The following is a 27,501-nucleotide window of genomic DNA, read 5'->3' as shown; positions in this document are numbered from 1 at the left end:
TTGACGGATGGCTGGAAGGACTGGGTAGAAAAACCAATTTTGTGCAACTGCAGGAAGATTTGTGGAGGCATTCGAACCCTGAACCGCGTTTGGAGAATTTCATCCGGGGGGGAGGGGGGGAACGGACGGACTTGAATTTAAAGATAAATCTGACCTGTAAATCTCTTTGTTTCTCTCCCCTTTTTCATGAAAAAGGCTTGAATTTCCTTCTGGGGCATTATAGGATAGCAATATTGGCCAATTTTTAGGTCAGCGTTAAGGAATCTCGACAACTTTTTAAGAGAGGTGGACTTCAACTCCCAGAATTCCCCAGTTCCGCTGGGGATTTCTGGGAGTTGAAGTCCACATCTCTTCCATGGCGTTTTAAGATTGGGCAACCTTTAAAAAAATTGCTAAAAATTTCTGGAAAGGTCCCACCATCCTGGAACGATCCCCACCCCTACGGATGGGAGTTGTAGTCCTCTGCAGAGCAGAGAGAAAGTTGCAACCTTTAGCAAACCGCAATTGGCGCCTGTCGTTTCATCCCACCAGAGTGCATTGTTCCCTTTGTGTGTTTGTGTGTGTGTGTCTGTGTGTGTGTGGCCTTTCCAGTTTTCACCCAGGGCTCAATTAAAATCAAAACCCCATTGCTAACTTTGCAGGGTGTGAAGAAGGAGAGGGGGGGGGGGAAAGGGAGGCAAAAGTTGTGTTGCCTTTTAAATCCATTTTCTCCGTTCACGGGTGGGGGGGGGGAAATGCACAACGGGAAATCCGCACGCAGGGCCGACGGACGTCGTATTTATGAATAAAGAAATAATAAATAAGTCAGAAAGGGAGCACACGCTCTGTGCAAAGGAAGGGTTTTTTTATTTTTTGTCCTTTGCAACAAATTTGTCTCGTCGGCTTTCAGTTTCATGATAATAATAATAATAATTGGAATTGTTTGCAAAATTCCAAAGATTTGGTGGGTTTATTTTCTAACTTTGCACAGGGAAGTGTCCCTTTCGGTGATTTCGAATAACATTTCCTACTTTGGGAGGTACAATAGATAATCACATTTTTTCCCCCCCTGTCGTTGATTTCTGACCCCTTTGGGATATTCAGCAAATTTTAATTTTTCTGGGGAGGGGGGAGGGAAAAGGAGCATCCCAAATCCCCCCCCCCATTATGTCCCTGTTCTGTTTGACGCCCATGCATTTTACCACGAGTAAATGGTGACTTCTACAATTCAGACCAATCGAAGAATAATAATAATAATAAAAAAGGCAGGTTTGCCAAATTTCCTTCGTCTTTTCTCAGTGGGGGAGCCGGAAAGTGGGCTTTTAAAATCTGCATTCCAGGGTGGGCAGAAGAAACGGGTGGTTTTTTTTAAATCATGGCTGCACCCAGAAAAATTGTGTGTGTGTATGGGGGGGGGGTGTTTCCTTTGCCCTCTTCCCCACTCTCACCCATGACTCCAATACAATAGCAGAGTTGGAAGGGACCTTGGAGGTCTTCTAGTCCAACCCCCTGCCTAGGCAGGAAACCCTACATCGTTTCAGACAAATGGCTATCCAGCATCTTCTTAAAGACTTCCAGTGTTGGGGCATTCACAACTTCTGGAGGCAACTTCTGTTCCACGGATTAATTGTTCTCACTGTCAGGAAATTTCTCCTCAGTTCTAAGTTGCTTCTCTCCTTGATTAGTTTCCACCCATTGCTTCTTGTCCTGCCCTCAGGTGCCTTGGAGAATAGCCTGACTCCCAAATCTTCTTTGGGGCAACCCCTGAGATATCGGAAGGCTGTTATCATGTCTCCCCTGGTCCTTTTCATTAATACAATTACAGTACAATACAATGCAATAGCAGAGTTGGAGGGGACCTTGGAGGTCTTCTAGTCCAACCCCCTGCCTAGACAGGAAACCTTATACCGGTTCAGACAAATGGCTATCCAACATCTTCTTAAAGATTCCAGTGTTGGGGGATTCACAACTTCTGGAGGCAAGGAGTTCCACTGATTAATTGTTCTGTGAGGAAATTTCTCCTCAGCTTTTAGTTGCTTCTCTCCCAAGAGAGAGCCAGTGGGCGGCTGCTACCGTCTGTTGGTTCCTTGAGTAAACCTTAATCTGTTCTTATTATTATAATTTATAAAATTTATATGCCGCCCAATCCTGAAGGACTCCTTGGAAGGAGGGTGCATAGGAAGTGGTGAGAATTACACCAAAAAGCAGCATTTTTTTTCAAGTTTTGGCAGCGTGAAGGGGGCGGACTTCAACTCCCAGAATCCTCTAATACAGTGTTTCTCAACCTTGGCCACTTGAAGATGTCCGGACTTCAACTCCCAGAATTCCCCAGCCAGCATTCGCTGGCTGGGGAATTCTGGGAGTTGAAGTCCAGACATCTTCAAGTGGCCAAGGTTGAGAAACACTGCTCTAATAAACAGGCCGGCTGGGGATTCTGGGAGTTGAAGTGCAGCCATCTTAAAAGTTGCCGGAAATGGGTCCCCTCATCTACTACCTTTAACTTAGTATATGACCTCTTTTTCTAAAGAAAAAAATGGGGGGGGGGGTGCGGAGGGGATCCTAAAGATTGACAGGACTCAATCAATACATGGCCAAACTCTCATCATCTCAGCGGGGCTGCTTGTACCTCCGCTTGATTCGGCCCAGAGATCCAACGGTCACTAAACGGACCTTTGTATACCAAGGACAAACTGACAATGGGGTGGGGCGGGGGTAAACTTTTTGAAGCCAAGTGCCCCCCCCATGCATGCGCCCCCATGCATGTGCATCCCCTTGCATGCACCCTTCCCCCCCGACTCATGTGCGAGCATCTCCTGCTCATGTACTCCGCTTCCCTCACCCCCATTTTTGGCTTTCCAAGCCGCCTGGACCAACCTGGAAGCCAAAATGGGGTGCGGGGGCACACCGTAAGCGCCCCCCCCCGCCCGTGCCCCATTTTGGCTTCCAAGTTGGTGCAGGCCTTCCAGGCCCAAAATGGGTTCATGAACACGACCCCCCCCCAAAATGCAATGTGAGCATTGTCCCCCCCACCTCCCCGCACATGGGCCCTTCTGGAGCTGGGCTGGATTGGCGGCTGGCGTGCCCACCGAGGTTCCATCAGGGGTGTAAGGGGGGGGGGAGGTTCCTTCTGCTTGTGCAGGGGGCTTGGACCCTCCCCACTCTAGTTAGTCTAATCTCATCTGTAGTTCACGCCAACTAGTAAGGGCCTGTTGTGCCCCCCCCTCAGCAGAGCTGGCAGCAGAATCAGACAGTGAGGAGGGTTGGGGAGGAACCTGGGCCACTCCTGGAGTCTGGGGAAGGCTCGGATGAGGGCTCCGTGTCGGAGGCAGAGAGGGGGCCAGGGCCGTCTGACAGTTATCAGCTGCCTTCGGAGTCAGAGATCATTGAAGCAGAAGAACAGCTGGAGCCTGTTCCCAGTGTGCGCATGCACAGATTTGCCAGACGAAGGGAAGAGCTAAAGAACAGGGGTCGACTTGGGAGAAAGGCCACAGGTGGACGGTGAATGGCCCCTCCCAGGGGAAATAAAAGAGGAGCGAAAGGGGAGTGGAGTTTGCAGGAGACAATTAGTTCCACTTGGGAGTCAGTCCACAGGTGGACGGTGAATGGCCCCTCCCAGAGGAAACAAAAGAGGAGCGAAAGGGGAGTGGAGTTTGCAGGAGACAATTAGTTCCACTTGGGAGTCAGTCCACAGGTGGACGGTGAATGGCCCCTCCCAGAGGACATAAAAGAGGAGCGAAAGGGGAGTGGAGTTTGCAGGAGACAATTAGTTCCACTTGGGAGTCAGTCCACAGGTGGACAGTGAATGGCCCCTCCCAGAGGAAACAAAAGAGGAGCGAAAGGGGAGTGGAGTTTGCAGGAGGCAATTAGTTCGCTTAATTGGTTCGTGACTCTCCGAGATTCCTTGCCAAGTTCTGCAGAGATCGGCCTGGCAGCTCTCAAGCCAGATAAGGTCTGTGACTGTAAATCCTCCCTCGAAAGACTTTGCTGGATGAGAAGGAGCAGAATCCACAGTCAATTAATAAAAGGGGTTTTTGTGGCGAAAAGGAGTTTGCTTCAGGTTCTCGGGAAGCCTCGGTCAAAACAGGGACCAGCCTCCATGAGGCCTAGCGGAATGACCGGGGAATTAAAAATAATAATTTTATTGCATAAGCTGCAGGTCTCTCCCGCTTTATACAGCCCGGGGCTCCAAACTGGGGCTCTCCTCGGGGGTCCTCACTTTCTGCCCCCCAGCTGGCATCCCCTAGGCTCCGTCCTTGTGGGCAGGGCGCAGATCGAGGGTCGTCCCTGCGCCGTGTTGCCCTCGCGAGCGGAAAGCAACGCCTACTGCAGTTGGGACTCTCTTGCAAGCCAACGGCGGGAAGCTTGGGGGGGCGGGCGGTCACTCCTCCTGCCCCTCTGCCCCATCCTTGCCCGCGCCCGTCTCCTGCAGGCCGTTTTTTCCCCTGGATCGCACCCGCTTCCTCTTCGCCAGCTGAGCCAGTTCCTTGTGATGTATCGCACAGCGACGCCGTCACCCGATTTCTCGGCCACTTCCAGGGCGGTTTGGTAGACCTGCCTGGCCTGGGAATAATCTCCTGAAAAAAGGGTCGATAATAGAAAATACAGGTAAGCCCTCGACTTCACGACCGCTTGTTTAGTGACCGAAGTCACAACGGCACTGAAAAATGTGACCGGGGGCTCTTTTTCACATTTGCGACCGTTGCAACATCTCCATGGTCATGTGATCAAAATTGGAAACCAATCGACTAGAATTTATGACGGTTGCCATGTCCCGGGGTCACGTGATCCCCTTTTGCGACCACCCGACGAGCCAAGTCAATGGGGAAGGCAGATTCACTTAATTACCACAGTTACACGCTTAATAACCGTGACAAGAATTGGGCATGACTGAATAACCACCTCATTTGGCAACGGGCATTCCGGCGACCGACTGTTTTTGGGAGGTCAAGGACTACCAGTACAGAGACAGTTAAGAGAGCCAGAGGTTAAAGGCACCAGGAGTACTGAATTCTAATCACCAGGAGACGGTGAGTTCTAGTCCTGCTGTAGGCATATTGGGCCAATCACCAGGAGACGGTGAGTTCTAGTCTTGCCTTAGGCATATTGGGCCAATCACCAGGAGACGGTGAGTTCTAGTCTTGCCTTAGGCATATTGGGCCAATCACCAGGAGACGGTGAGTTCTAATCCTGCCTTAGGCATATTGGGCCAATCACCAGGAGACGGTGAGTTCTAGTCTTGCCTTAGGCATATTGGGACAATCACCAGGAGACGGTGAGTTCTAGTCCCGCCTTAGGCATATTGGGCCAATCACCAGGAGATGGTGAGTTCTAGTCTTGCCTTAGGCATATTGGGACAATCACCAGGAGACGGTGAGTTCTAGTCCCGCCTTAGGCATATTGGGCCAATTACCAGGAGACGGTGAGTTTTAGTCCCGCCTTAGGCATATTGGGCCAATCACCAGGAGACGGTGAGTTCTAGTCCCGCCTTAGGCATATTGGGCCAATCACCAGGAGACGGTGAGTTCTAGTCTTGCCTTAGGCATATTTGGACAATCACCAGGAGACGGTGAGTTCTAGTCCTGCCTTAGGCATATTGGGCCAATCGCCAGGAGATAGTGAGTTCTAGTCTTGCCTTAGGCATATTGGGCCAATCGCCAGGAGATAGTGAGTTCTAGTCTTGCCTTAGGCATATTGGGCCAATCACCAGGAGACGGTGAGTTCTAGTCTTGCCTTAGGCATATTGGGCCAATCACCAGGAGACGGTGAGTTCTAGTCCTGCCTTAGGCATATTGGGCCAATCGCCAGGAGACGGTGAGTTCTAGTCTTGCCTTAGGCATATTGGGACAATCACCAGGAGACGGTGAGTTCTAGTCCTGCCTTAGGCATATTGGGCCAATCACCAGGAGACGGTGAGTTCTAGTCTTGCCTTAGGCATATTGGGACAATCACCAGAAGACGGTGAGTTCTAGTCCTGCCTTAGGCATATTGGGCCAATCGCCAGGAGACAGTGAGTTCTAGTCTTGCCTTAGGCATATTGGGCCAATCACCAGGAGACGGTGAGTTCTAGTCCCGCCTTAGCCATATTGGGCCAATCACCAGGAGACGGTGAGTTCTAGTCCCGCCTTAGGCATGACAGCCGGCTGGGTGATTGAGAATCTCAACAGAATTTGTAAAAGTTGGAAAATAAATATAAAACAGAAGAAGACAATAACAACAATCCAATGCAGTGCAACACAAATGCGATCATACAGCGCAGGTGGTCCTTGACGTACGACCACAACGGAGCCCAAGATTTCTGTTGCTAAATGAGAAATTTGTCCAAGTGAGTTTTCTTCCCTTTTACGACTTTTATTGCATTAAATACTATTTATCTTTTTTAAAAAAATTCAGTGGTGGTCCACGGGATTTAAAATTATGAATTTAGTGGTTCCGGATGTCCGAAAGGTTGGTGACCCCTGATTCAGTCCAACACCCCCCCTCCCAGGCCAAGCAGGAGCCCCTATGCCATTTCTGACCGATGGCAGTCCAGTCTCTTCTTGAAAGCTTCCACTGATGAAGCTCCCAACATTTCTGAATAACAGAATAATAACAGAATAAGAGAATTGGAAGGGACCTTGTAGGTCATCTAGTCCAACCCCCCCCCAAGCAGGAGCCCCTATTCCATTTCTGACCAATGGCAGTCCAGTCTCTTCTTGAAAGCTTCCAGCAGTGAAGCTCCCAGCACTTTAATTAATTCCGAATAGAGCTGGAAGTGACCTTGGAGGTCATCTAGTCCAACCCCCAGCCCAGCAGTGAAGCTCCCAGCACTTTAATTCAGAATAGAGATGGAAGGGACCTTGGAGGTCATCTAGTCCAACCCTCAGCCCAGCAGTGAAGCTCCCACCACTTTAATTAATTCAGAATAGAGCTGGAAGGGACCTTGGAGGTCATCTAGTCCAACCCCCAGCCCAGCAGTGAAGCTTCCACCACTTTAATTAATTCAGAATAGAGCTGGAAGGGACCTTGGAGGTCATCTAGCCCAACCCCCAGCCTAGCAGTGAAGCTCCCACCACTTTAATTAATTCAGAATAGAGCTGGAAGGGACCTTGGGGGTCATCTAGTCCAACCCCCAGCCCAGCAGTGAAGCCCCCACCACTTTAATTAATTCAGAATAGAGTTGGAAGGGACCTTGGAGGTCATCTAGTCCAACCCCCAGCCCAGCAGTGAAGCTCCCACCACTTTAATTAATTCAGAATAGAGTTGGAAGGGACCTTGGAGGTCATCTAGTCCAACCCCCAGCCCAGCAGTGAAGCCCCCACCACTTTAATTAATTCGGAATAGAGCTGGAAGGGACCTTGGAGGTCATCTAGTCCAACCTGCAGCCCAAGCAGGAGCCCCTAGGCCATTTCTGACCGATGGCAGTCCAGTCACTTCTTGAAAGCTTCCACTGATGAAGCTCCCACCACTTCTGAATAACAGAATAATAAGAGAATAAGAGAGTTGGAAGGGACCTTGGAGGTCATCTAGTCCACCCCCCCCAAGCAGGAGCCCCTATTCCATTTCTGACCAATGGCAGTCCAGTCTCTTCTTGAAAGCTTCCAGCAGTGAAGCCCCCACCACTTTAATTAATTCAGAATAGAGCTGGAAGGGACCTTGGGGGTCATCTAGTCCAACCCCCAGCCCAGCAGTGAAGCCCCCACCACTTTAATTAATTCGGAATAGAGCTGAAGGGACCTTGGAGGTCATCTAGTCCAACCTGCAGCCCAAGCAGGAGCCCCTAGGCCATTTCTGACCGATGGCAGTCCAGTCACTTCTTGAAAGCTTCCACTGATGAAGCTCCCACCACTTCTGAATAACAGAATAATAAGAGAATAAGAGAGTTGGAAGGGACCTTGGAGGTCATCTAGTCCACCCCCCCAAGCAGGAGCCCCTATTCCATTTCTGACCAATGGCAGTCCAGTCTCTTCTTGAAAGCTTCCAGCAGTGAAGCCCCCACCACTTTAATTAATTCAGAATAGAGCTGGAAGGGACCTTGGGGGTCATCTAGTCCAACCCCCAGCCCAGCAGTGAAGCCCCCACCACTTTAATTAATTCGGAATAGAGCTGGAAGGGACCTTGGAGGTCATCTAGTCCAACCTGCAGCCCAAGCAGGAGCCCCTAGGCCATTTCTGACCGATGGCAGTCCAGTCACTTCTTGAGAGCTCCCGGATATCCCCCCCCCCCACCTCTTCCCATCTCCCTGCCCCACAAGGCTGATTCTCACCCCGAGGCCCCCTCTCACCTTTATGGATCAGGATGCCGGCCAGGTTATTCAGGATGACGTGGGTATCCGTGTGCTGGGTCTGCTGGGCCAGTTCGGCGGCTCTGCTCACCTGGGCGTAGGCTTCGTCGTAGAGGCCCTGAGTGTCCAGCGCCGTGGCCAAATCGTTCATCACCACCACGGTCTGAGCCGGGGGGGGGGGAAGGAAGGGGGGAAAAAAAGGTGGGGGGGGAACCCCCAGATCAGAAGGGAGAAGAATGAAGTCGAGGGGACTCCGAAGCCAGCGAGGCTGCCCGGCTCTGGGAGTTTGGCAAGCTTTTATTTGGCTCATCTGCCGCTTCCGGCATTTGGGCTGGTGAAGAGAAGAGAAAGCAATGAAAGTTTGGTTTGCCGATCCGGAAGATTTGATGTTGTAGGAATGGCTGGTTCTCTACAACTGTGTCCAGGCCAAGTTGGAAGCTGTACTAAGAAGAATTAGAAGACAATTTCTCTTTCTCTCTCTTTTTCTTTCTCCTCCCTCCCATCTATCCATCTTCCTCTTTTTTCTATACTTTTCTTTCTTCCTTTCTTTCTCTCTTCTTTCTCCTTTCTCCCACCTGTCCATCTTCCTTTTTTCTATCCTTTTTTTCTTCTTTCTTTCTTTTTCTTTCTTTTCCTTTCTCCCACCTATCTGTCTTCCTCCCTCTTTTCTATCATTTCTTTCTTCCTTCCTTTCTTTCTCTTCTTTCCTCCTTTCCTACCACCTATTCATCTTCTGCCCCTTTTTTTCTGTCCCTTTCTTTCTTTTCTTTCTTTCTAATCACTTCTTTCTTCCTTTCTCTCTTTCTCCTTCCTTCCTCCACTTATCCATCTTCCTCTTCTTTCTGTCCCTTTCTTTCCTTTCTTTCTTCCTCTCTTTCTTTCTCCTTCCTCCCATCTATCCATCTTCCTCCCTCTTTTTTCTATCCTTTTTTCTTTACTTTTCCTTCCTTCCTTCCCTCCTGTCTCTCTTTCTCCTTCCTTCCTCCCACCTATCCATCTTCCTCTTCTTTCTATCCTTTTCTTTCTTTCTCCCCTTTCTTCCTTCTTTTCTCTCTTTCTCTTTCTTTCTCCTTCTTTCCTACCACCTATTCATCTTCTGCCCCCTTTTTTCTGTCCCTTTCTTTCTTTTCTTTCTTTCTAATCACTTCTTTCTTCCTTTCTCTCTTTCTCCTTCCTTCCTCCACTTATCCATCTTCCTCTTCTTTCTGTCCCTTTCTTTCCTTTCTTTCTTCCTCTCTTTCTTTCTCCTTCCTCCCATCTATCCATCTTCCTCCCTCTTTTTTCTATCCTTTTTTCTTTACTTTTCCTTCCTTCCTTCCCTCCTGTCTCTCTTTCTCCTTCCTTCCTCCCACCTATCCATCTTCCTCTTCTTTCTATCCTTTTCTTTCTTTCTCCCCCTTTCTTCCTTCTTTTCTCTCTTTCTCTTTCTTTCTCCTTCTTTCCTACCACCTATTCATCTTCTGCCCCCTTTTTTCTGTCCCTTTCTTTCTTTTCTTTCTTTCTAATCACTTCTTTCTTCCTTTCTCTCTTTCTCCTTCCTTCCTCCACTTATCCATCTTCCTCTTCTTTCTGTCCCTTTCTTTCCTTTCTTTCTTCCTCTCTTTCTTTCTCCTTCCTCCCATCTATCCATCTTCCTCCCTCTTTTTTCTATCCTTTTTTCTTTACTTTTCCTTCCTTCCTTCCTTCCTTCCTGTTTCTCTTTCTCCTCCTTTCCTCCCACCTATCCATCTTCTTCTTTCTATCCTTTTCTTTCTTCCTTCTTCCTTCTTTTCTCTTTCTCTTTCTTTCTCCTCCCTTGCTCCACTTATCCATCTTCCTCCTCTTCTTTCTATCTCTTTCTTTCTTTCTTTCTTTCTCTCTCTCTCCACCTTTCCCCGCTCCCCTTCCCTTCCCTTAATTTCTTTTTTTTCTTCTTCTTTTCTTTGTATTTGACATAACAAAACGAAACCTTCAGAAACATTTAAAAAAGAAAGAAAAAAGGATTATGGAATGGGAAGGAACCTCGGAGGCCATCTAGTCCAGCCTCCTGCTCCAACAGGAAACCCTATCCAGTCTATGAACCCTGTCAGCCCGATGAGTTCCTGCCCTTCTGCCCTTCCTCCTGGAAGCCCCGCAGGGCTCACCTGGGGGTGCCTCTCCCCGTTGACCTCCATGGCGATCTTCAGTGCCCGCTCGTACATCGTCTGGGCCAGCGCTGTCTGGTTGTGCGCCAGGAGGTAGCGGGCGTAGGAGTCCATACTCATGGCCAGGAGAAGGTGTGTGTTGACCCGCTCTTCCTCTGGAACAAGAGGGGAAGAGAGCGTGAACCCAGCCCGGCCCCTGTCTCCATTACAGGCAGTCCTCGACTTACGACCATTCATTTAGTGACGGTTACGAGTTACAAAATGGGACTTTGGACCGTTTCTCACACTGAAGACTGTCGTGATTTAGAACCATGCTTCACACTTACGTCTGCTGCAGCATCCCCACGGTCAAATTCAGACGCTTGGCAGCTGACTCGTATTTATGACCGTTGCAATGTTCCCATGTGGGGAGGTGTCACTTGATGCCCTTTTGCGACCTTCTGACAAGCAAAAGGCAGATTGACTTAACAACCGTGTGACTCACTTAACGATTGCAGGGATTCACTTTACAATGGCGGCAAGGTCGTAAAATGGGGCGGAACTTACTTAAGAACTGTCTCGCACAGCGGCGGAAATCTTGGGCTCCATTGTGGCCGTAAGTCGAGGACTACCTATAATAGCATGAACTATAATTCCCAGAAGGTTCCTCCTCCCTCCACCAAGTATCAGGTAGTCCTCCACTTACGACCAGCATGCTCATCACAGTCATAAGAAGTTGTAAAATGCATTGGTCCCCAGCCTGATTTTTTGGCAGCAGTCATAAAGTGAATGCCGTGGTCGTTAAGCGAAACCATGGTCCACTATGGAAGAAAGCTGGCGGGAAAACCAGAAGCAAATGCCGTCGTTTTTGACAAAACCGTCCTAAAATGCGTTCCCGTCACTACAGGAGGCCGCAAAACAGCTGTAAATGCGGGTTCTGAGAGCCTGAAGTTTCATCACACGGCCACAAGGGGGCAGCAACTGTCAGAATCTGGGTTCCACGTAGCAGTCCGGGAGCTCAGTCGTAACTTCAAACGGTCGTGTTTGGTCGTAAGTCGAGGACTACCGTAAGCAAATTCTCAGGATTGTCAGGCTGAAGGCCAACAGGTCTGGGCAGCCCCCCTTGGTCCTCTACCTGGCAAGGTGCCCGCGGGCATCTCCTTCTGCTTAGCGACTTTCTCCTCCAGGGTCAGGATACAGAACTGGTAGCCGGCCAGGGCGAGTTTATCCCTGCGCAGGAAAAATAAAACAGGGAAACGTTTATTTAGAGTTCCTTTGGGGGTTCGCATTTTATAACTAAAGAGGTGGTTTCCCCCAAAGTATCTTTAAGGTAAAGCTTCCCTTCGCACATCTGTGCTAGTCGTTCCTGACTCTAGGGGGGCGGTGCTCATCTCCGTTTCAAAGCCGAAGAGCCAGTGCTGTCCGAAGACGTCTCCGTGGTCATGTGGCCGCATGACTCAACGCCGAAGGCGCACGGAACGCTCTTCCCTTCCCACCAAAGGTGGTTCCTATTTTTCTACTTGCATTTTTCACATGCTTTCGAACTGCTAGGTTGGCAGAAGCTGGGACAAATAACGGGAGCTCCCTCCGTTACGCGACGCTAGGGATTCGAACCGCCGAACTGCCGACCTTTCTGATCGACAAGCTCAGCGTCTTAGCCCCTGAGCCACTGCGTCCCTTAAAGTAGTTTTACATATACATATATTTTTTCTTTGAGAGAGGGCATCAGAATTTCATTTTTTCAATGTGTGCCAGTGTGTTCACGGAAAAAAGTGACAATAAAGTTTATGAATATAAACCTTAACATATATTGTGCTACATTATATATTAATAACATATTCACATACGTACATATTAATAACCTTTTTGTCACTTTTTTCTATGAGACTGGCACACGTTAAAAAAAATGAAATTCTGATGCCCACTTTCAAAAAATATGTATACCCATAACCATACAGGCACATACATAAACATATGCTTCACACGCAAACATGTTCTCTCTCTCTCTCTCTCTCTCTCTCTCTCTTTCTCTCTCTCTCTCTCTCTCTCTCTTCCTCCCTCCCTCCCTCCCTTCCTCTTTCTCTCTCTCTCTCTCTCTCTCACACACACACACACACAATATTTGGGTAAACCAGGTGATCTGCGGGAAATAAAAACACTTAAATCTCCCCCTTGGTTCAGCTGATAAAGTGAGGAGAACTTGTGGCTTAGAGGTTAATGCAACTGCCTAATAGGCAAGCAATCCAAGCTCTCTGGGATTTGAAGTCCGTTTGAAAGGAGACCGGCTGGGGTCTTCTGGGAGTGGAAATCCACCCGTTTGCGAAGGATGTGAGCTGAGGAATTCTGGGAGTTGAAGTCTGCATATCTCACCAGGCTGGCTGTGGCATTCTGGGAGTTGGAGTCCACCCCACTTAATACTGCCCAGCTTGAGAAAAGACTCTGCTAGGTTCCAGCCAGGGAAAGGGACCAAGTGGTGACCAAACTTACTGGTTTTGAGCCGCGTAGATGCTGGCCAGCTTCAGGGACATCTGGAGGATAGCATTGTCATCCTGGAGGTTAGGGGAGTGGGGGGCAAAGGGGAGGGTGATGTGTAAGGCATCAGCATCCTAAGCATGATGACCCCCACCAACCACAAGACCAACAAAAAACGTTTCAGGACCCAGCTAGGCAATGCCATCAGGGATGGAAGGGAGGGGGGGTTTGTGGAGTGGAGGAGGATTGTGGGGTCCTCCATGCTCTCTTAGATGAGTCATTTTCTTTCAGATGTTTCAGGACCCAGCTAAGTAATACTATCAGGGATGGAAAGGGAAGGGGGTTTGCAGAAGGATGGAGGAGGAGGAGGAGGAGGATTGTGGGATCCTTGGTGCTCTGAGTCTGGTTGTTTTCTTGCGGACATTTCATCACCCAACTAGGTAACGGCATCAGGGCTAGAAGGGAGAGGGGGGGGGGCTGTGCAGTGAAGAAGGAGAACAAGAAAGAAGAGGAAGGCTGTGGGGGTTTTGGTGCCCTCTGAGCTTGGTGGTTTTCTCGAAGGCATTTCATGACCCAACTAGGGAACATCATCAGTACTAGACGGGAGTGGAAGGGAGTTTGTGGAGTAAAGGAGGAGAAAAGGAGGAGGAGGAGGAGGAGGAGGAGGAGGAGGAGGAGGAGGAGGAGGAGGAGGAGGAGGAGGAGGAGGAGGAGGAGGAGGAGGAGGAGGAGGAGGAGGAAAAAGGACTGTGGGCTCCTTGGTGCTCCCTTAGCTTGGTGGTTTTCTTGCAGACATTTCATTACCCAACTAGGTAACATCATCAGTAATAAAAGGGAGTTTGCGGAGTAAAGAAAGAGAAAGGGAGAAGGAAGAGGAAGAGGAGGAGGAGGAGGAAAATGACTGTGGCGTCCTTGGTGCTCTCTGAGCTGGGTGGTTTTCGTGCAGACATCTCATTACCATACTAGGTAACATCATCAGTGCTAGAAGGGAGAGCTGTTTGTGGAGTAAAGAAAGAGAAAGGGAGGAAGAGGAGGAGGAGGAGGAGGAGGAGGAGGAGGAGGAGGAGGAGGAGGAGGAGGAGGAGGAGGAGGAGGAGGAAAAGGGACTGTGGCGTCCTTGGTGCTCTCTGAGCTTGGTGGTTTTCATGCAGCAATCTCATTACCATACTAGGTAACATCATCAGTGCTAGAAGGGAGAGCTGTTTGTGGAGTAAAGAAAGAGAAAGGGAGGAAGAGGAGGAGGAGGAGGAGGAGGACTGTGAGGCCCCTGGGAGCTCTCTGAGCTTGGTTGTTTTCTTGCAGACATTTCGTTACCCAACTAGGTAACATCATCAGTAATAAAAGGGAGTTTGCGGAGTAAAGAAGGAGAAAGGGAGGAGGGGGGGGGACAACTCCTTGGTGCCCTCTGAACTCTGTTGTTTTCTCGCAGACGTTCCGTTCCCCAATTGGAGATGCTGGCTGGGGAATTCTGGGAATTGTAGGCCAAAAGACTTAAATGGCCACCTTTGCAGACTCCCCGGTCTGGAGGGAGGCGATGCAAAATCACGGGGACCCTCCTGGGGCAGGTTCCTAGCCCAGAAACGTACTTACTTGCTTTACGTCCCCGGCCAGCATGTAGCTCATGGTGACTTTGAAAAGCTTTTCGGCCTGGAAGGAGGAGGAGGAGGAGAGAAGAGGAGGGTCACAGGAGGTTGGAGGAAAGGGGCTGGCCCTAGCCCCCCCCCACCCAATGCCATACCCAGAGGGAATTGTGGGTCCTCCTCTAATGATTTCCTTACCTTCGCCAGCTCTCCCCTCAGGAAGGCCAGGTTTGCCATCTGGAAGACACCAAGGAAATGGAGTTATTTCGCTTTTCTCGCTGCTCCATAGCAGATAATATTTTCTGTGTCACTGATTTCTACTTGTGTGTGATGGATGGATGGATGGATAGAAATATGAGAGAGAGAGAGAGAGAGAGAGAGAGAGAATGAGTGGATAAATAGATAGATAGATAGATAGATAGATAGATAGATAGATAGATAGATAGATACGTAGATAGAGATATGAGAGAGAGAGAGAAAGAGAGAGAGATAGAAAGATAGATGATAGATAGAGATAGATAGATAGATAGACAGACAGACAGACAGACAGATAGATAGATAGATATGAGAGAGAGAGAATGAGTGGATAGTGAATAGACAGATAGATAGATAGATAGATAGATAGATAGATAGATAGATAGATAGATAGATATAGTGATAGATATGAGAGATAGAGAAAGAGAGAGAATGAGTGGATAGATAGATAGAAATAATGATAGATATGACAGAGAGAGAGGAAGGGAGAATGAGTGGAAAGATTGAATAAATAGATGGATGGATGGATGGATGGATGGAGATAGATAGATAGATAGATAGATAGATAGATAGATAGATAGATAGATAATAAGAGACAGATATGATAGAGACAGAGATAATGATAGATAGATAGATAGATAGATAGATAGATAGATAGATAGATAGATAGATAGATAGATATAGTGAGATATGAGAGAGAATTAGATAGATAGATAGATAGATAGATAGATAGATAGATAGATAGAGAGAGAGATAGATAGATAGATAATGAGATAGATAGATAATGAGATAGATAGATAGATATGATAGAGATAATGATAGATAGAGAAATAGATAGATGATAGGTAGATAGATAGATTGATAGATAGATGATAGATAGATAGATAGATAGATAGATAGATAGATAGATAGATAGATAGATAGATAGATAGATAGATAGATAGATATAGTGATAGATATGAGAGAGAGAGAATGAGTGGGTAGATTGTTGTAGCAAAAGTGTAGGCATGCATAGCTATGCTGGAACACGTATACAACAGCAGTAATCATTTACCATAAGGTCAGAAGTCACAACCTGTTAACTCTCAGCATTAACTAGGGGTCAGAAGTTTGCATGCTAGTAAAAGATTTATTTGCTGACTATGGGCATTCTTTAGGTTCAGAGGTCTACATGGAAGTAAATGAGTTACCATATATCATAGACTTGTACAACTATGATTGGTCCACATAGACCATGTGACTCCACCCTTTCCTTGTGTATGCTCAATAAAAGAGGCCTCCGGACTCTGTTCCGGGTCGTCTCATCCCGAGAGAAGACTCGTGTCCGTGCCTTCCTTCATCATTGGCCTCATGGGCGACCCGCGGAGAAATCGCAGTAGATAGATCGATAGATTGATATAGATCGATACATTGATATAGATAGTGATAAAGAGATATGAGAGAGAAAGAGAGAGAATGTGGATAGATTAAATAGAAGGATGGATGGATGGATGGATGGAGATAGATAGATAATGATGATAATAATGATAGATAGATAGATAGATAGATAGATAGATAGATAGATAGATAGATGATAGATAGATAGATAGATAGATAGATAGATAGATAGATAGATAGATAGATAGATAGATAGCAGAGGCCTTTCCTGGAAGGAACTGTGGAGAAGAAGCACCAGGGGAGGGTCAAGGAGGAAATGCTTGAAGGTCATAAGAACGGGGGGCGGGGGGGGACTAACCATGTCATACGTGTAGATAATGGCGGCGTTGTTGCTTGATTGCTGAGAGAGCCAGGAGGCTTCGTGCAGGAGGCGCTCGGCTTCCTCCAATTCTCCTTTCATGATCTTCAGCTAGTGGTAGGAAGGAAGGGAGGAGGAGAAGGAAGGAAGGGGGGGGGAGAGAGGAAGATATGGGGAAAAGAGAAGGAAGGAAGAAAGGAACGGAGGGAGGGAGATGAGAAAGTGAAAAGAGAAGGGAGGGAGGGAAGGAAGGAATGGAAGAAAGAAGGAAGGGAAGAGAAAGGGAAGGAAGGGAGGAAGGGAGGGAGGGAAGGAAAGAAAGAAAAAAAGAAGGAAAAGAGAAGGAAGGGAGGGAGGGAGGAAGGAAGGAAGATGAGAAAGTGAAAAGAAGAAAGGCGGGAAGATGAGAAAGGGAAAAGAGAAGGGAGGGAGGGAAGGAAAGAAAGAAGGGAAAAGAAAAGGAAGGAAGGAATGGCGGGAGGGAGGAAGATGAGAAAGGGAAAAGAGGAAGGGAGGGAAGGAAGGAAGGAAGGAAAGAAGGAAGAGGGGAAAAACCTAATTAAATTAGCAAACGCAGCCTAGTGGCTCCCCAAAAGAGAGTTTAAAACATGATGGCACCCTTATAAAAATCAAGATAGACTTGACTTCCCCCCCACCCCTGGCCCCATAGATGGAGAGGGAGCCAAGCCCAAACCCCTGACCCCCCCCATCCCAGAGGTAGAAGAGCCCAATGCTGGGGGGGGGGGGGCGCTTTTGTCCTCCCCCAGAGGCCTTGCTTCCAAAAAGGACCGTTCCGGGGGGGGGGGGGGGATTCCCCTTCCGAGCTGTCTGTGCTCACCTTGGCTTTTTTCAGCAGCAGAATGATGGCGTCCTCGGGGTCTTCCTCCTTGGCCTTTCCTTCCTCTCCCTCCTCCTCCTTCTTCCCAGCATCTCCAGAGAAAAGGAAGAAGGCTGGGAGACAAGCAAAGCCGGAGAGGTTGGGATAGGGGAGGGGAAGACCCCCTGCTCCCTATCCCCCAGTTAGAAAAAAAACAGACAAATGGCAGAGATGCCTTGGAATTAATAGAATAGAATTAGAATTAGGAATTGAATTAGAATTATTATTAGAAATAGAACAGAATAGAATTAGAAATTGAATTAGAATTATTATTAGAAATAGAATAGAATAAGAATTAGAAATTGAATTAGAATTATAATTAGAATAGAATAGAATAGAATAAGAATTAGAAATTGAATTAGAATTATTATTAAAAATAGAATAGAAGAATAATTAGAAATTGAATTAGAATTATTATTGGAATTAGATTAGAATAGAATAAGAATTAGAAATTGAATTAGAATTATTATTAGAAATAGAATAGAATAGAATTAGAATTAGAAATTGAATTAGAATTATTATTAGCAATAGAATAGAATAGAATAAGAATTAGAAATTGAATTAGAATTATTATTAGAAATAGAATAGAATAGAATAAGAATTAGAAATTGAATTATAATTATTATTAGAAATAAAATAGAATAAGAATTAGAAATTGAATTAGAATTATTATTAGAAATAGAATAGAATAGAATAAGAATTAGAAATTGAATTAGAATTATTATTAGAATTATAATAGAATAAGAATAATTAGTATAATTAGAATTCATATAATTAGAATTGCAATTAGAATAATTAAAATTAGAATTATTAGAATTAGAATAGAATAGCAGAGTTCGGAAAAGACCTTAGAGGGAACCTCCAGGGAAAGGAAGGAAGGAAGAATAACAGAGCTGGAAGGGACCTTGGAGGTCTTCTAGTCTAACCCCCTGCTTAAGCAGGAAACCCTATACCACTTCAGACAAATGGTTATCCAACACCTTAAAAACTTCCAGTGTTGGAGCATTCACAACTTCTGGTAGCAAGGAGTTCCGTTGATTAATTGTTCTAACTGTCAGGAAATTTCTCCTTAGTTACAAGTTGATTCTCTCCTGGATTAGTTTCCCTATAAAAGGAATCCATATTTCCCTTGCTAAGCGAGACAGCTGCTAAGTAAGTTTTCCCTCCCTTTTACTAACTTTCTTTGAGCATAGTCGTTAAATGAACCACTGCAATTATTTAAGTTAATCCGGCTTCCTTATTGACTTGGCTTGTCAGAAGTTTGCAAAAGAGGATCATGTGACCCCCCAGGACACTGTGACCGTCATAAATACGAACCTGTTGCCCAAGCATCTGACTTGAAGCCCACCTGCTGGCTGGGGAATTCTGGGAGTGGAAGTCCACCCTTCTTAAACCAGGCTGGCTGGGGGATTCTGGGAGTGGAAGTCCTCCCCTCTTAAAGCATTGCTGGCTGGGGGATTCTGGGAGTGGAAGTCCACCCCTCTTAAACCAGGCTGGCTGGTGGATTCTGGGAGTGGAAGTCCACCCCTCTTAAAGCATGCTGGCTGGGGGATTCTGGGAGTGGAAGTCCACCCCTCTTACAGCATGCTGGCTGGGGGATTCTGGGAGAGGAAGTCCTCCCCTCTTAAAAGTTTGGATAAAAAAGTGATCTAAGATTAAAAAAAAATCAATATAGAGCTAGCATGCCTTTAAAGCAGCCTCTCTCTCCACCTACAGCTTCCAGAGACAGGACAGCCCCTTGTCTGGAAGAGTGTAAAGTGGCCCTGTTTGGGCAAGGGGTGGGACTAGATGACCTCCAGGGCCCCTTTCAGCTCTTGGTGATCTGTATTCTGGTACTGAATGCCCAGCAGCCACTGCCCGTGTTTCCTGAGTATAATAATGATAGGAAGTCAAAGGCAGCTGGGAAGGGGGGCGGTGGCTTTTATTTATTCATTTTTAAGAGTATAAAATTTTGTTATAGTATAGATCTAGGTGCTTTGACATAACACTTAATATATGTGTGCGTGTGTATAAATTATTTTATTTATATAATTGTATAATTATTTTATTTATATTTATTTATATTTATTTATATTTATTTATATTTATTTATATTTATTTATATTTATTTATATTGATTTATATTGATTTATATTTATTTATATTGATTTATATTGATTTATATTGATAAAGAGCCAAGGTGGCGCAGTGGTTAAATGCAGCACTGCAGGCTACTGCTAGATCAGCAGGTCAGCGGTTCAAATCTCACCGGCTCAGGGTTGACTCAGCCTTCCATCCTTCCGAGGTGGGTAAAATGAGGACCCAGATTGTTGGGGGCAATATGCTGACTCTCTGTAAACCGCTTAGAGAGGCCTGAAAGGCCTATGAAGCGGTATATAAGTCTACTGCTATTGCTATTGCTATTTATATTTATTTATATTTATTTATATTGATTTATATTTATTTATATTTATATATACATATACATATATATGCTTCTTTTCTGGCACAGGGATTCCTTTCCAATCAATTTCTTGCCTTAATTAATTATTTAATGGAATAAATTTTTAAAAAATCGAGAAAACTTATTTTCAATCAATACCGCCATCCCATTTAATCCTTAAAAGCCACGCCCACACAGGAAGCCACGCCCACTCTCGTCATACCCGAGTCTCCATTGGACAAGGAGACACGCCCCCTTTCACCTGATAGGCTGAGGCCGCTGCCAACCCGGACGGCTCCTCCCGCTGCCGCTTGCCGTGGCGTCCTTCGGCACAGGCCTCCGTTTCTGCCCGGCCGCGGCCTCGTTTGCGCCAGCCGGTGTCGAGCGGCTACGGCGGCCGTGACGAGGCCTCGCTGAGGCAGCCGCAGCAGCGACGAGAAAAGGGACATAGCCCTTTAAGACGAGGCGGAGGAAGGAGGGAGAAGCCGCAAGGGTGACTCGGACGACGGCGGTGACGTCACTCCCTCGGCACGTGATTGGAGAGGCGAAGCTGGATGTTTGGTCACGTGAGTTCCGCGTTCGATGTATAGACCACTTCGTGTAGAGTGGTGCAGCGTTGAGGTCTTGCGAGAAATTTTTCCTCTGTTTGGAAAAATGAGCGAAATCCTAATTGTTGTTTTATATATTTATCACTACGGGAAGAAGAAATGGGCGTGTTCGGAAATATTCATTACTTGACAAATATCGGACACTGCACTTAGTTTTCCTGACCTCGGGTATTGGAGGAGGACACACTCCACTTTTCTAGCTCTTCGTTCGTTCTGCTTTGCACATGCGCAGAAAAGACCGTAAGGTGTCACTTGAGTATCAGGCGCTTTCCACTTAATCCTCCACAGGAGGCGCTCGACGTCTGCGCCACAGCTTTCCATCTCTCCGTTATTGCAGTGTTTCTCAACCTTGGCAACTTGAAGATGTCTGGACTTCAACTCCCAGAATTCCCCAGCCAGCAAATGCTGGCTGGGGAATTCTGGGAGCTGAAGTCCAGACATCTTCAAGTTGCCAAGGTTGAGAAACACTGCACGGTTATTGGGCGGGATAGGGAGGAGACAGCGGGATCTCACGTGACTGAAGTTAGCCAGTCAGATCAGAGCAGGTGAACGCTTTGTTGCTAGGCAACGGAGCGGCACCGGCCTTTTTGGAAGAGCCGTTCTGTTCCCGCCTCGATTTGTTTTAAGTTTCGTACAAAATTGCTCATATTTCATATATATTTTTTTTGTTTAGAAAAACATAAAGCCTCCAATACTAGCCGCATCATGTCAAACGTTATGCCATATTTTGTACCACCGCATTGAAAAACATTAAGCGGGGTAAAGTTAATAAAATAATAAAATTAATCATGTGAATTAAATTTTAAAAAAGTAATTATGAACACAGGTAATCCTCGACCTACAACCATTCAGTTAGTGACTTCAGAAGTACAAAGGTGGTGAAAAAAGGGACTTACGGCCAGTCCTCACACTTATGACCATGACAGCATTCGCCACATCACATGATCAAATTCAGTTGGCATGTATTTATGACACTTGTGACATCCTGGGGTCATGTGATCAACATCTGCAACCTTCCCAGCAGGTTTCCAACATGCAAAGTCAATGGGAGAAGCCTGATTTGCTTAGTGACCATCTGATTCACTTAATTGCCATGATTCGCTTAACAACCATGGCAAAAAGTCATAAAATCAAGCGTGGCTCACTGAACAACCGCCTTGCCCAGCAATGGAAATTCTAGTTCTTATTTGTGTTCTTATTATGAGTTTTGGTAGCTTAAAAAATAGGATTTTAAAAAGTTAAAACTTACAAGTAAAAATAAATCCTATTTCTTGCCAATATGGGTAGTCCCTGACTTACAACCACAATCCCAACATTTCTGTTGCTAAGCAAAACAGTTGCTAAGTGAGCTTTGCCCTATTTTACAGCCTTCCAGGCCGCTGTTAAGTGAATCGTTAAGTTAGTAACACGGTTATTAAGTGAATCTGGCTTCTCCATTGACTTTGCTTGTCACAAGGTCGCAAAATGGGTCACTGCAACAGTCATAAATACGATCCAGTTGCCAAGCCTCTGAATTTTGATCACATGACCATGGGGGGACGATGACGCTGCAATGGTCGTAAGGGTGAAAAATGATCGTAAGTCACTTTTTTCAGTGCCATTGTAACTTCGAATGGTCACTGAATGAACTGTTGTAAGTCAAGGACAACTTGTACCCACAAGTTCTTTTTCCCGTGTTTTGTTTCAAACATTTATATATATATATATATATATATATATATATATATATATGTGTGTGTGTGTGTGTGTGTGTGTGTGTGTGTGTGTGTGTGTGTGTGTGTGTGTGTGTGTGTGTGTGTGTGTGTGTGTGTATGTATATGTATATGTGTGTATATATATATTTATGCTGATAAATAAATAAAGGGAGACTAGTATAGATCTATTTCAAGCTATTTAGCTCTCATCAGCTAGCCATACCCTTGTTGGGAATCGAACCTGTGCTCTATTGCCTCTTAGGCAGATGTGTTAACCATTGAGCTACACAGCTCGACTCCTTATCAGCCAGCCAGGGTGAGAGGTATATATTTAAAGTCACAACCCCTGGTATGCCCAAATATGGGAGGAAGGTCACACTTCCACTCTCTGTCTTCGGCTCGTCACAAGAGACCATCCAGACAGAAACCCAATATTTTTTACTGTTGCCTTTTTGTTACATTTGTTAATTAACATATATATATGTTGTATTTGTGCTGAGATATATATATATATATATATATATATATATATATATATATATATATATATATATATATATATATATATATATATATATATATATCAGCACAAATACAACATAGATAGATGATAGATAGATAGATAGATAGATAGATAGATAGATAGATAGATAGATAGATAGATAGATAGATATGTTGTATTTGTGCTGATAAATAAATAAAGGGAAACTAGTATAGATCTATTTCAAGCTATTTAGCTCTCATCAGCTAGCCATACCCTTACTGGGATTAGAACCTGTGCTGTATTGCATTTTAGGCAGATATGTTAACCATTAAGCCACAGAGTTCTTCTCCTTATCAGCTGTGCCAGGGAGAAAGTCACAACCCCTGGTATGCCCAAATATGGGAGGAAGTTCACTGCTTCCATTCATATATAATCCCGGTCTCGTTGTACAATCCTGAGATCTCCTTGTGGTCTCTCATCCAGCTCGACTTCATCTCGATCCAGCTCGGCCTGATGTTGCCCGTTGCGACTCTCAGGCCAACATCAATCATCTGGCTTCTATTTCTTTCATCCCGATGCCAATTTCTGTCCTTTTCTCTTCGCTTGGAGCTCAAATCACCCAGCGTAGCGGAAATTCCGAATTGTCTTGGAAGAGATTTTCCTCTATTTTGCCAAGGGCCGTTTTGTGTCTCTTTCAAGAGCTTCTTGGTTTTTTTATTGTCTCTATTTTTGCTGCCCGGTAGAAGGAGAACCCGGAGGCGAGAGCCGTGCTACTGCCTGTGCATCGCAATTATTAATATCCCCGGAGGTCACATTCCCAGGATCTCCAGCCGGTGCCGTTGCCAAAATTCCAGCTCTCCACTTGCCAAAGCATGCAACGCATTTCAATCCTCCCGACCTCTTTTGAGGGGAGCTGATAGTAGGGACAGTAGCTATCCAGAGTATTTGATTCTCTTCGTTTCCTCCTCCTCCTCTTCTTCTTTTCTTTTCTTTTAAAAAGAGCAGGCTTGCAAAACGGCATTAAGTGTTTAAGGTGCTGTGCTTTATTCTTGCTTTCCTTAATGGATTCCTCCACCCTTGGGAGGGAGGGAGGGAAAAGGAGAAGGAAGGAAGGAAAGAAAGAAAGAAAGGAAGGAAGGAAGGAAGGAAGGAAGGAAGGAAGGAAGGAAGGAAGGAAGGAAGGAGCAATAGCAATAGCACTTAGACTTATATACTGCTTCCCAGTGCTTTCCAGCCCTCTCTAAGCAGTTTACAGAGTCAGCCTCTTGCCCCCAATGATCTGGGTCCTCATTTTACCCACCTCAGAAGGACAGAAGGCTGAGTCAACCTTGAGCTTGGTGAGATTTGAGCTGCCAAATTGCAGTCAGCTGGCAGTCAGCAGAAGTAGCCTGCAGTACTGCATTTTAACTACTGTGCCCTTTCTTTCTGGAAAGAGAGAGAGAGAGAGAGAGAAAGAAAGAAAGGAAGAAAGAAAGAGAAGGAAGAGAAGGAAGGAAGGAGAACAAAGAGGAAAAAAAGGAAGGAAGGAAAGGGAGGGAAGATGGATGGATGGATGGAAGGAAAGGAAGGCAGGAAGGAGAAAAATTGATCAGTCATTTGACTGAGATTGGCAACTGTAGGAGTTATAGCAATAGATGATACGTAGATGATGACCAAGAACAGGAGTGATATCTGGACCTTTCCTAAAATTGTAGGAATTAGTTTGATGAGGAGGTACTACCAGGAGCCCAATCACCTTACATTCCCTTTGTTTTCTTTAATTTTCCTTTACTCCTGTTCCTTTCCTTCCTCCCGGCCTTTTTTTCTTTTATTTCTTGCTTCATTTCTTTTTTTTTTTTTCTTTCATTCTTCCCTGTCCCTCAACTTTCCATTAATTTCCTATTTCCTTCCTTCCTTCTCTCATTTACCTTCTTCCATTTCCTCCTTCCTTCATTTCTCATTTGTTACCTTCCCTACACCACACCCTCTTTTCTTTTTCTTTCTTTCTTCCCTCCCTCCTTCCTTATTCCCATCTCCTTCCTTCCTTGCTTGCTTCTCTCTTTCTCATTTGATTTTCTTCTTCCTTTCTTTCTTTCCTCCCTTTTCTTTCTTACCTTTATTTTTCATTTGTTTCCTTCCTTCGCTACCCCACACCCTCTTTCATTTATTTATTTATTTCTTCCTCCCTCTCTAATCCCATCTCCTTCCTTCCTTCTTTTCCTCCATCCTTCCTTCACCTCATTTTCACTTACTCATTTTCCTTCCTTCCTTCCTTCCTTATTTTTCTTCCTTCCTTCCTTCCTTCCTTCCTTCCTTCCTTCCTTCCTTCCTTCCTTCCTTCCTTCCTTCCTTTCTTCCTCACAGAGGCATCCTAGAAAATAACAATTTAATGCCTGGCCCTAATACAATATGAGAAGATTAACCCCTTTTAACAGGGCTCACCCATATTCGCGTGGGTGCACACAAATACCTTTTCAGGTGTGTCTGCCTTTTGAAGGAATGGTAGGAACGCTTCACACTCTCTGGCAACCAGCCTAGCTTTAACACAAATCACACAACCTATAAAGTGTAGGCTTCTTTATGCCTCGTTTCATAAAAATGCGAGGTTTAATTGAAGCTTCCTGTCCCTACCGGAAAAGGGCAGGGAATTTTTTTCCTTTTTAATCCTAGTTTCAGGGGATGAAGATTACCATAAATGCAGAGCCGGCTTCCTTTTCGCTCAATACGGTAATTTCGAAAAAATCAATTTTTACAACTCTATCATTAGGCAAGCCGGGTCTGTGGAATTACATCTGCAATGAATCATTTTCTTCAGTTTCTAAATTGCCTGCTTCTTATTAAGCTCTTAACAACCAGCCCGGCATGTAAATATTTAGTAGGTGATTCACATCAGCTTTTGAAACTACTTAAGTCACCTTTTTGGACGGCAAAAAGGGTGACAAAACCGACCAAAAAAAGAAGAGAGGACATTATCTGGGTTTTAGGCTGTAATTCCAATCGGTTTCAGCGCCGATGATTTCATCTCCTTCTATTACGGAGAAAAACTTGAGAAGCTGGAATCTTTTGTCCTGTATTTTCCCTTTGCACACAACTAATGAGAAGGCAGAATTGATAAATAGGTCACGTCTAGTTCAAGAGGCTGAGGGATTTTTTAAATTCTTATTCTTATTAAAAGCATCTGGTCTTGGAGAATGTAAAAGAAGAATGACATTTACTGAACAAATGACTGTCGAATTTGGAGTCTTAAAGCGCTTAAAGTGGGCGTTTGAAAACCCCTTTCGTGGAAAATAAACAAAACGAGAGCCAGTTTTGGACCAGTGTTTAAGGCAGCCGGGCTGGTAAACCAGGAGATGTGAGTTCTAGTTCAGCCTCGGGCACACATGTTGACGGTGATATTGAGCCAATCACCAGGGGACACTGAATTCTAGTGCCGTCTTAGGCATGAAAGCCGACTGGGTGATTTATGACCAATCACCAGGAGACTGGGAGTTCTAGCCCTGTCTTAGGCGTAAAAGCCAGCTGGGTGACTTTAGGCCAATCACCAGGAGAGGGTGAGTTCTAGCCTCACCTTAGGCATGAAAGCTGGCTGGATAACTTTGGACCAATCACTAGGAGACTGGGAGTTCTAGTCCTGTCTTAGGTGTAAAAGCCAGCTGGGTGACTTTAGGCCAATCACCAGGAGATGGTGAGTTCTAGCCTCACCTTAGGCATGAATAACTTTGGACCAATCACTAGGAGACTGGGAGTTCTAGTCCTGTCTTAGGTATAAAAGCCAGCTGGGTGACTTTAGGCCAATCACCAGGAGAGGGTGAATTCTAGCCTCACCTTAGGCATGAAAGCTGGCTGGATAACTTTGGACCAATCACTAGGAGGTGGTGAGTTCTAGTCCCGTCTTAGGTATGAAAACCAACTGGGTGGCTTTGGGCCAATTACCAGGAGACTGGGAATTCTAATCCTGTTTTAAGCATGAAAGCTGGCTGGGTGACCCTGGGCCAATTGCCAGGAGACTGGGAGTTGTAGTCCCACTTTAGGTATGAAAGGTGGTTGGGTGACTCTGGGCCAATCACCGGGAGACTGGGAATTCTAATCCTGCCCATTCTAATCCTCTCTCAGCCTAACCCACCTGGCAGGATTGTCGTTGTGGGGGAAAATAAGAGGAGGAAGGAGTGTTAGACTCCTTGCCCTGATTTTTTTAAATAAAAATTATAAAGATTTGATATAAATCAAAAAAGTAAATAACTAAACCATGAGATTCCTTAAGGATGAAGAGGGGGTGGATAAGAGATTCTAAGTCAGTTTGTCTATCTGTCAGTCTCCCTCTCCCTCTCTTTCTCTCTCCCTCTCTCTGTCTCTCTCTGTCTGTCTGTCTGTCTGTCTCTCTATCTGTCTCTCCCTCTTTCTCCCCCGCTCTCTTGCTCTCTTTCTCTCTATCTCTCCCTTTCTCACTCTCTGTCTCTCTCTCTTTCTCTCTCTCTTTCTCTCTCTCTCTCTTTCTCTCTCTCTCTCTGTCTCTTTCTCCCTCTCTCTGTCTCTCTCTCTATTTCTCTCTCTGTCTCTCTCTCTTTCTCTCTCTCTGTCTCTGTCTCTGTCTCTCTCTCTTTCTCTCTGTCTCTCTCTCTCTTTCTCTCTCTCTCTGTCTCTTTCTCTCTCTGTCTCTTTCTCTCTTTCTGTCTCTCTGTCTCTCTCTTTCTCTCTGTCTCTCTCTGTCTCTCTCTCTCTCCCTGTCTCTCTCTGTCTGTCTCTCTCTCTGTCTCTGTCTCTCTCTTTCTCTCTCTCTCTGTCTCTCTCTGTCTCTCTCTGTCTCTCTCTCTTTCGCTCTCTGCTCTCTCTTGCTCTCTTTCTCTCTCTCTTTCTCTTTCTCTCTTTCTCTCTCTCTGTCTCTCTCTCTTTCTCTCTCTTTCTCTCTCTTTCTCTCTCTCTGTCTCTCTCTCTGTCTCTCTTTCTCTCTCTCTTTCTCTCTCTTTCTCTCTCTCTCTCTGTCTCTCTCTCTCTTTCTCTCTCTCTGTCTCTCTTTCTCTCTTGCTCTCTCTCTCTCTTTCTCTCTCTCTGTCTCT

The 27,501-nt window shown here is 45.7% G+C and overlaps 2 protein-coding genes across 3 annotated transcripts in view; one reads left to right on the top strand and one right to left on the bottom strand.

The window, feature by feature from the left end:
- Positions 1-4,091: 4,091 nt before the first annotated feature.
- Positions 4,092-20,131, bottom strand: TTC19 (tetratricopeptide repeat domain 19). The gene is given in 11 exon segments (XM_087702873.1): positions 4,092-4,467; positions 4,470-4,553; positions 8,240-8,402; positions 10,363-10,517; positions 11,477-11,571; positions 12,829-12,890; positions 14,404-14,460; positions 14,592-14,630; positions 16,384-16,494; positions 17,222-17,334; positions 19,945-20,131. Coding segments are annotated over 11 exon segments (1,176 nt in total). The 3' UTR covers positions 4,092-4,357.
- ZSWIM7 (zinc finger SWIM-type containing 7) overlaps positions 20,037-27,501 on the top strand; it is a 34,973-nt gene continuing 27,508 nt past the window's right edge. The window contains exon 1 of one of the 2 annotated variants that reach the window (XM_087702871.1): positions 20,037-20,248. The gene's annotated coding sequence lies outside the window, so the exon portion shown is untranslated. Of the gene's footprint in view, positions 20,249-23,233; positions 23,388-27,501 lie in introns of those variants that run through there. The other variant, XM_087702872.1, reaches the window with a different exon arrangement.

This window comes from Thamnophis sirtalis, unplaced genomic scaffold (genome assembly GCF_051295495.1).
Source record: "Thamnophis sirtalis isolate CommonGarterSnake01/CBP01778 unplaced genomic scaffold, rThaSir2_p1.2 scaffold_17, whole genome shotgun sequence".
In the NCBI taxonomy this organism is placed as follows: domain Eukaryota; kingdom Metazoa; phylum Chordata; class Lepidosauria; order Squamata; family Natricidae; genus Thamnophis; species Thamnophis sirtalis.
This window is presented reverse-complemented; position numbering and strand designations above follow the sequence as displayed.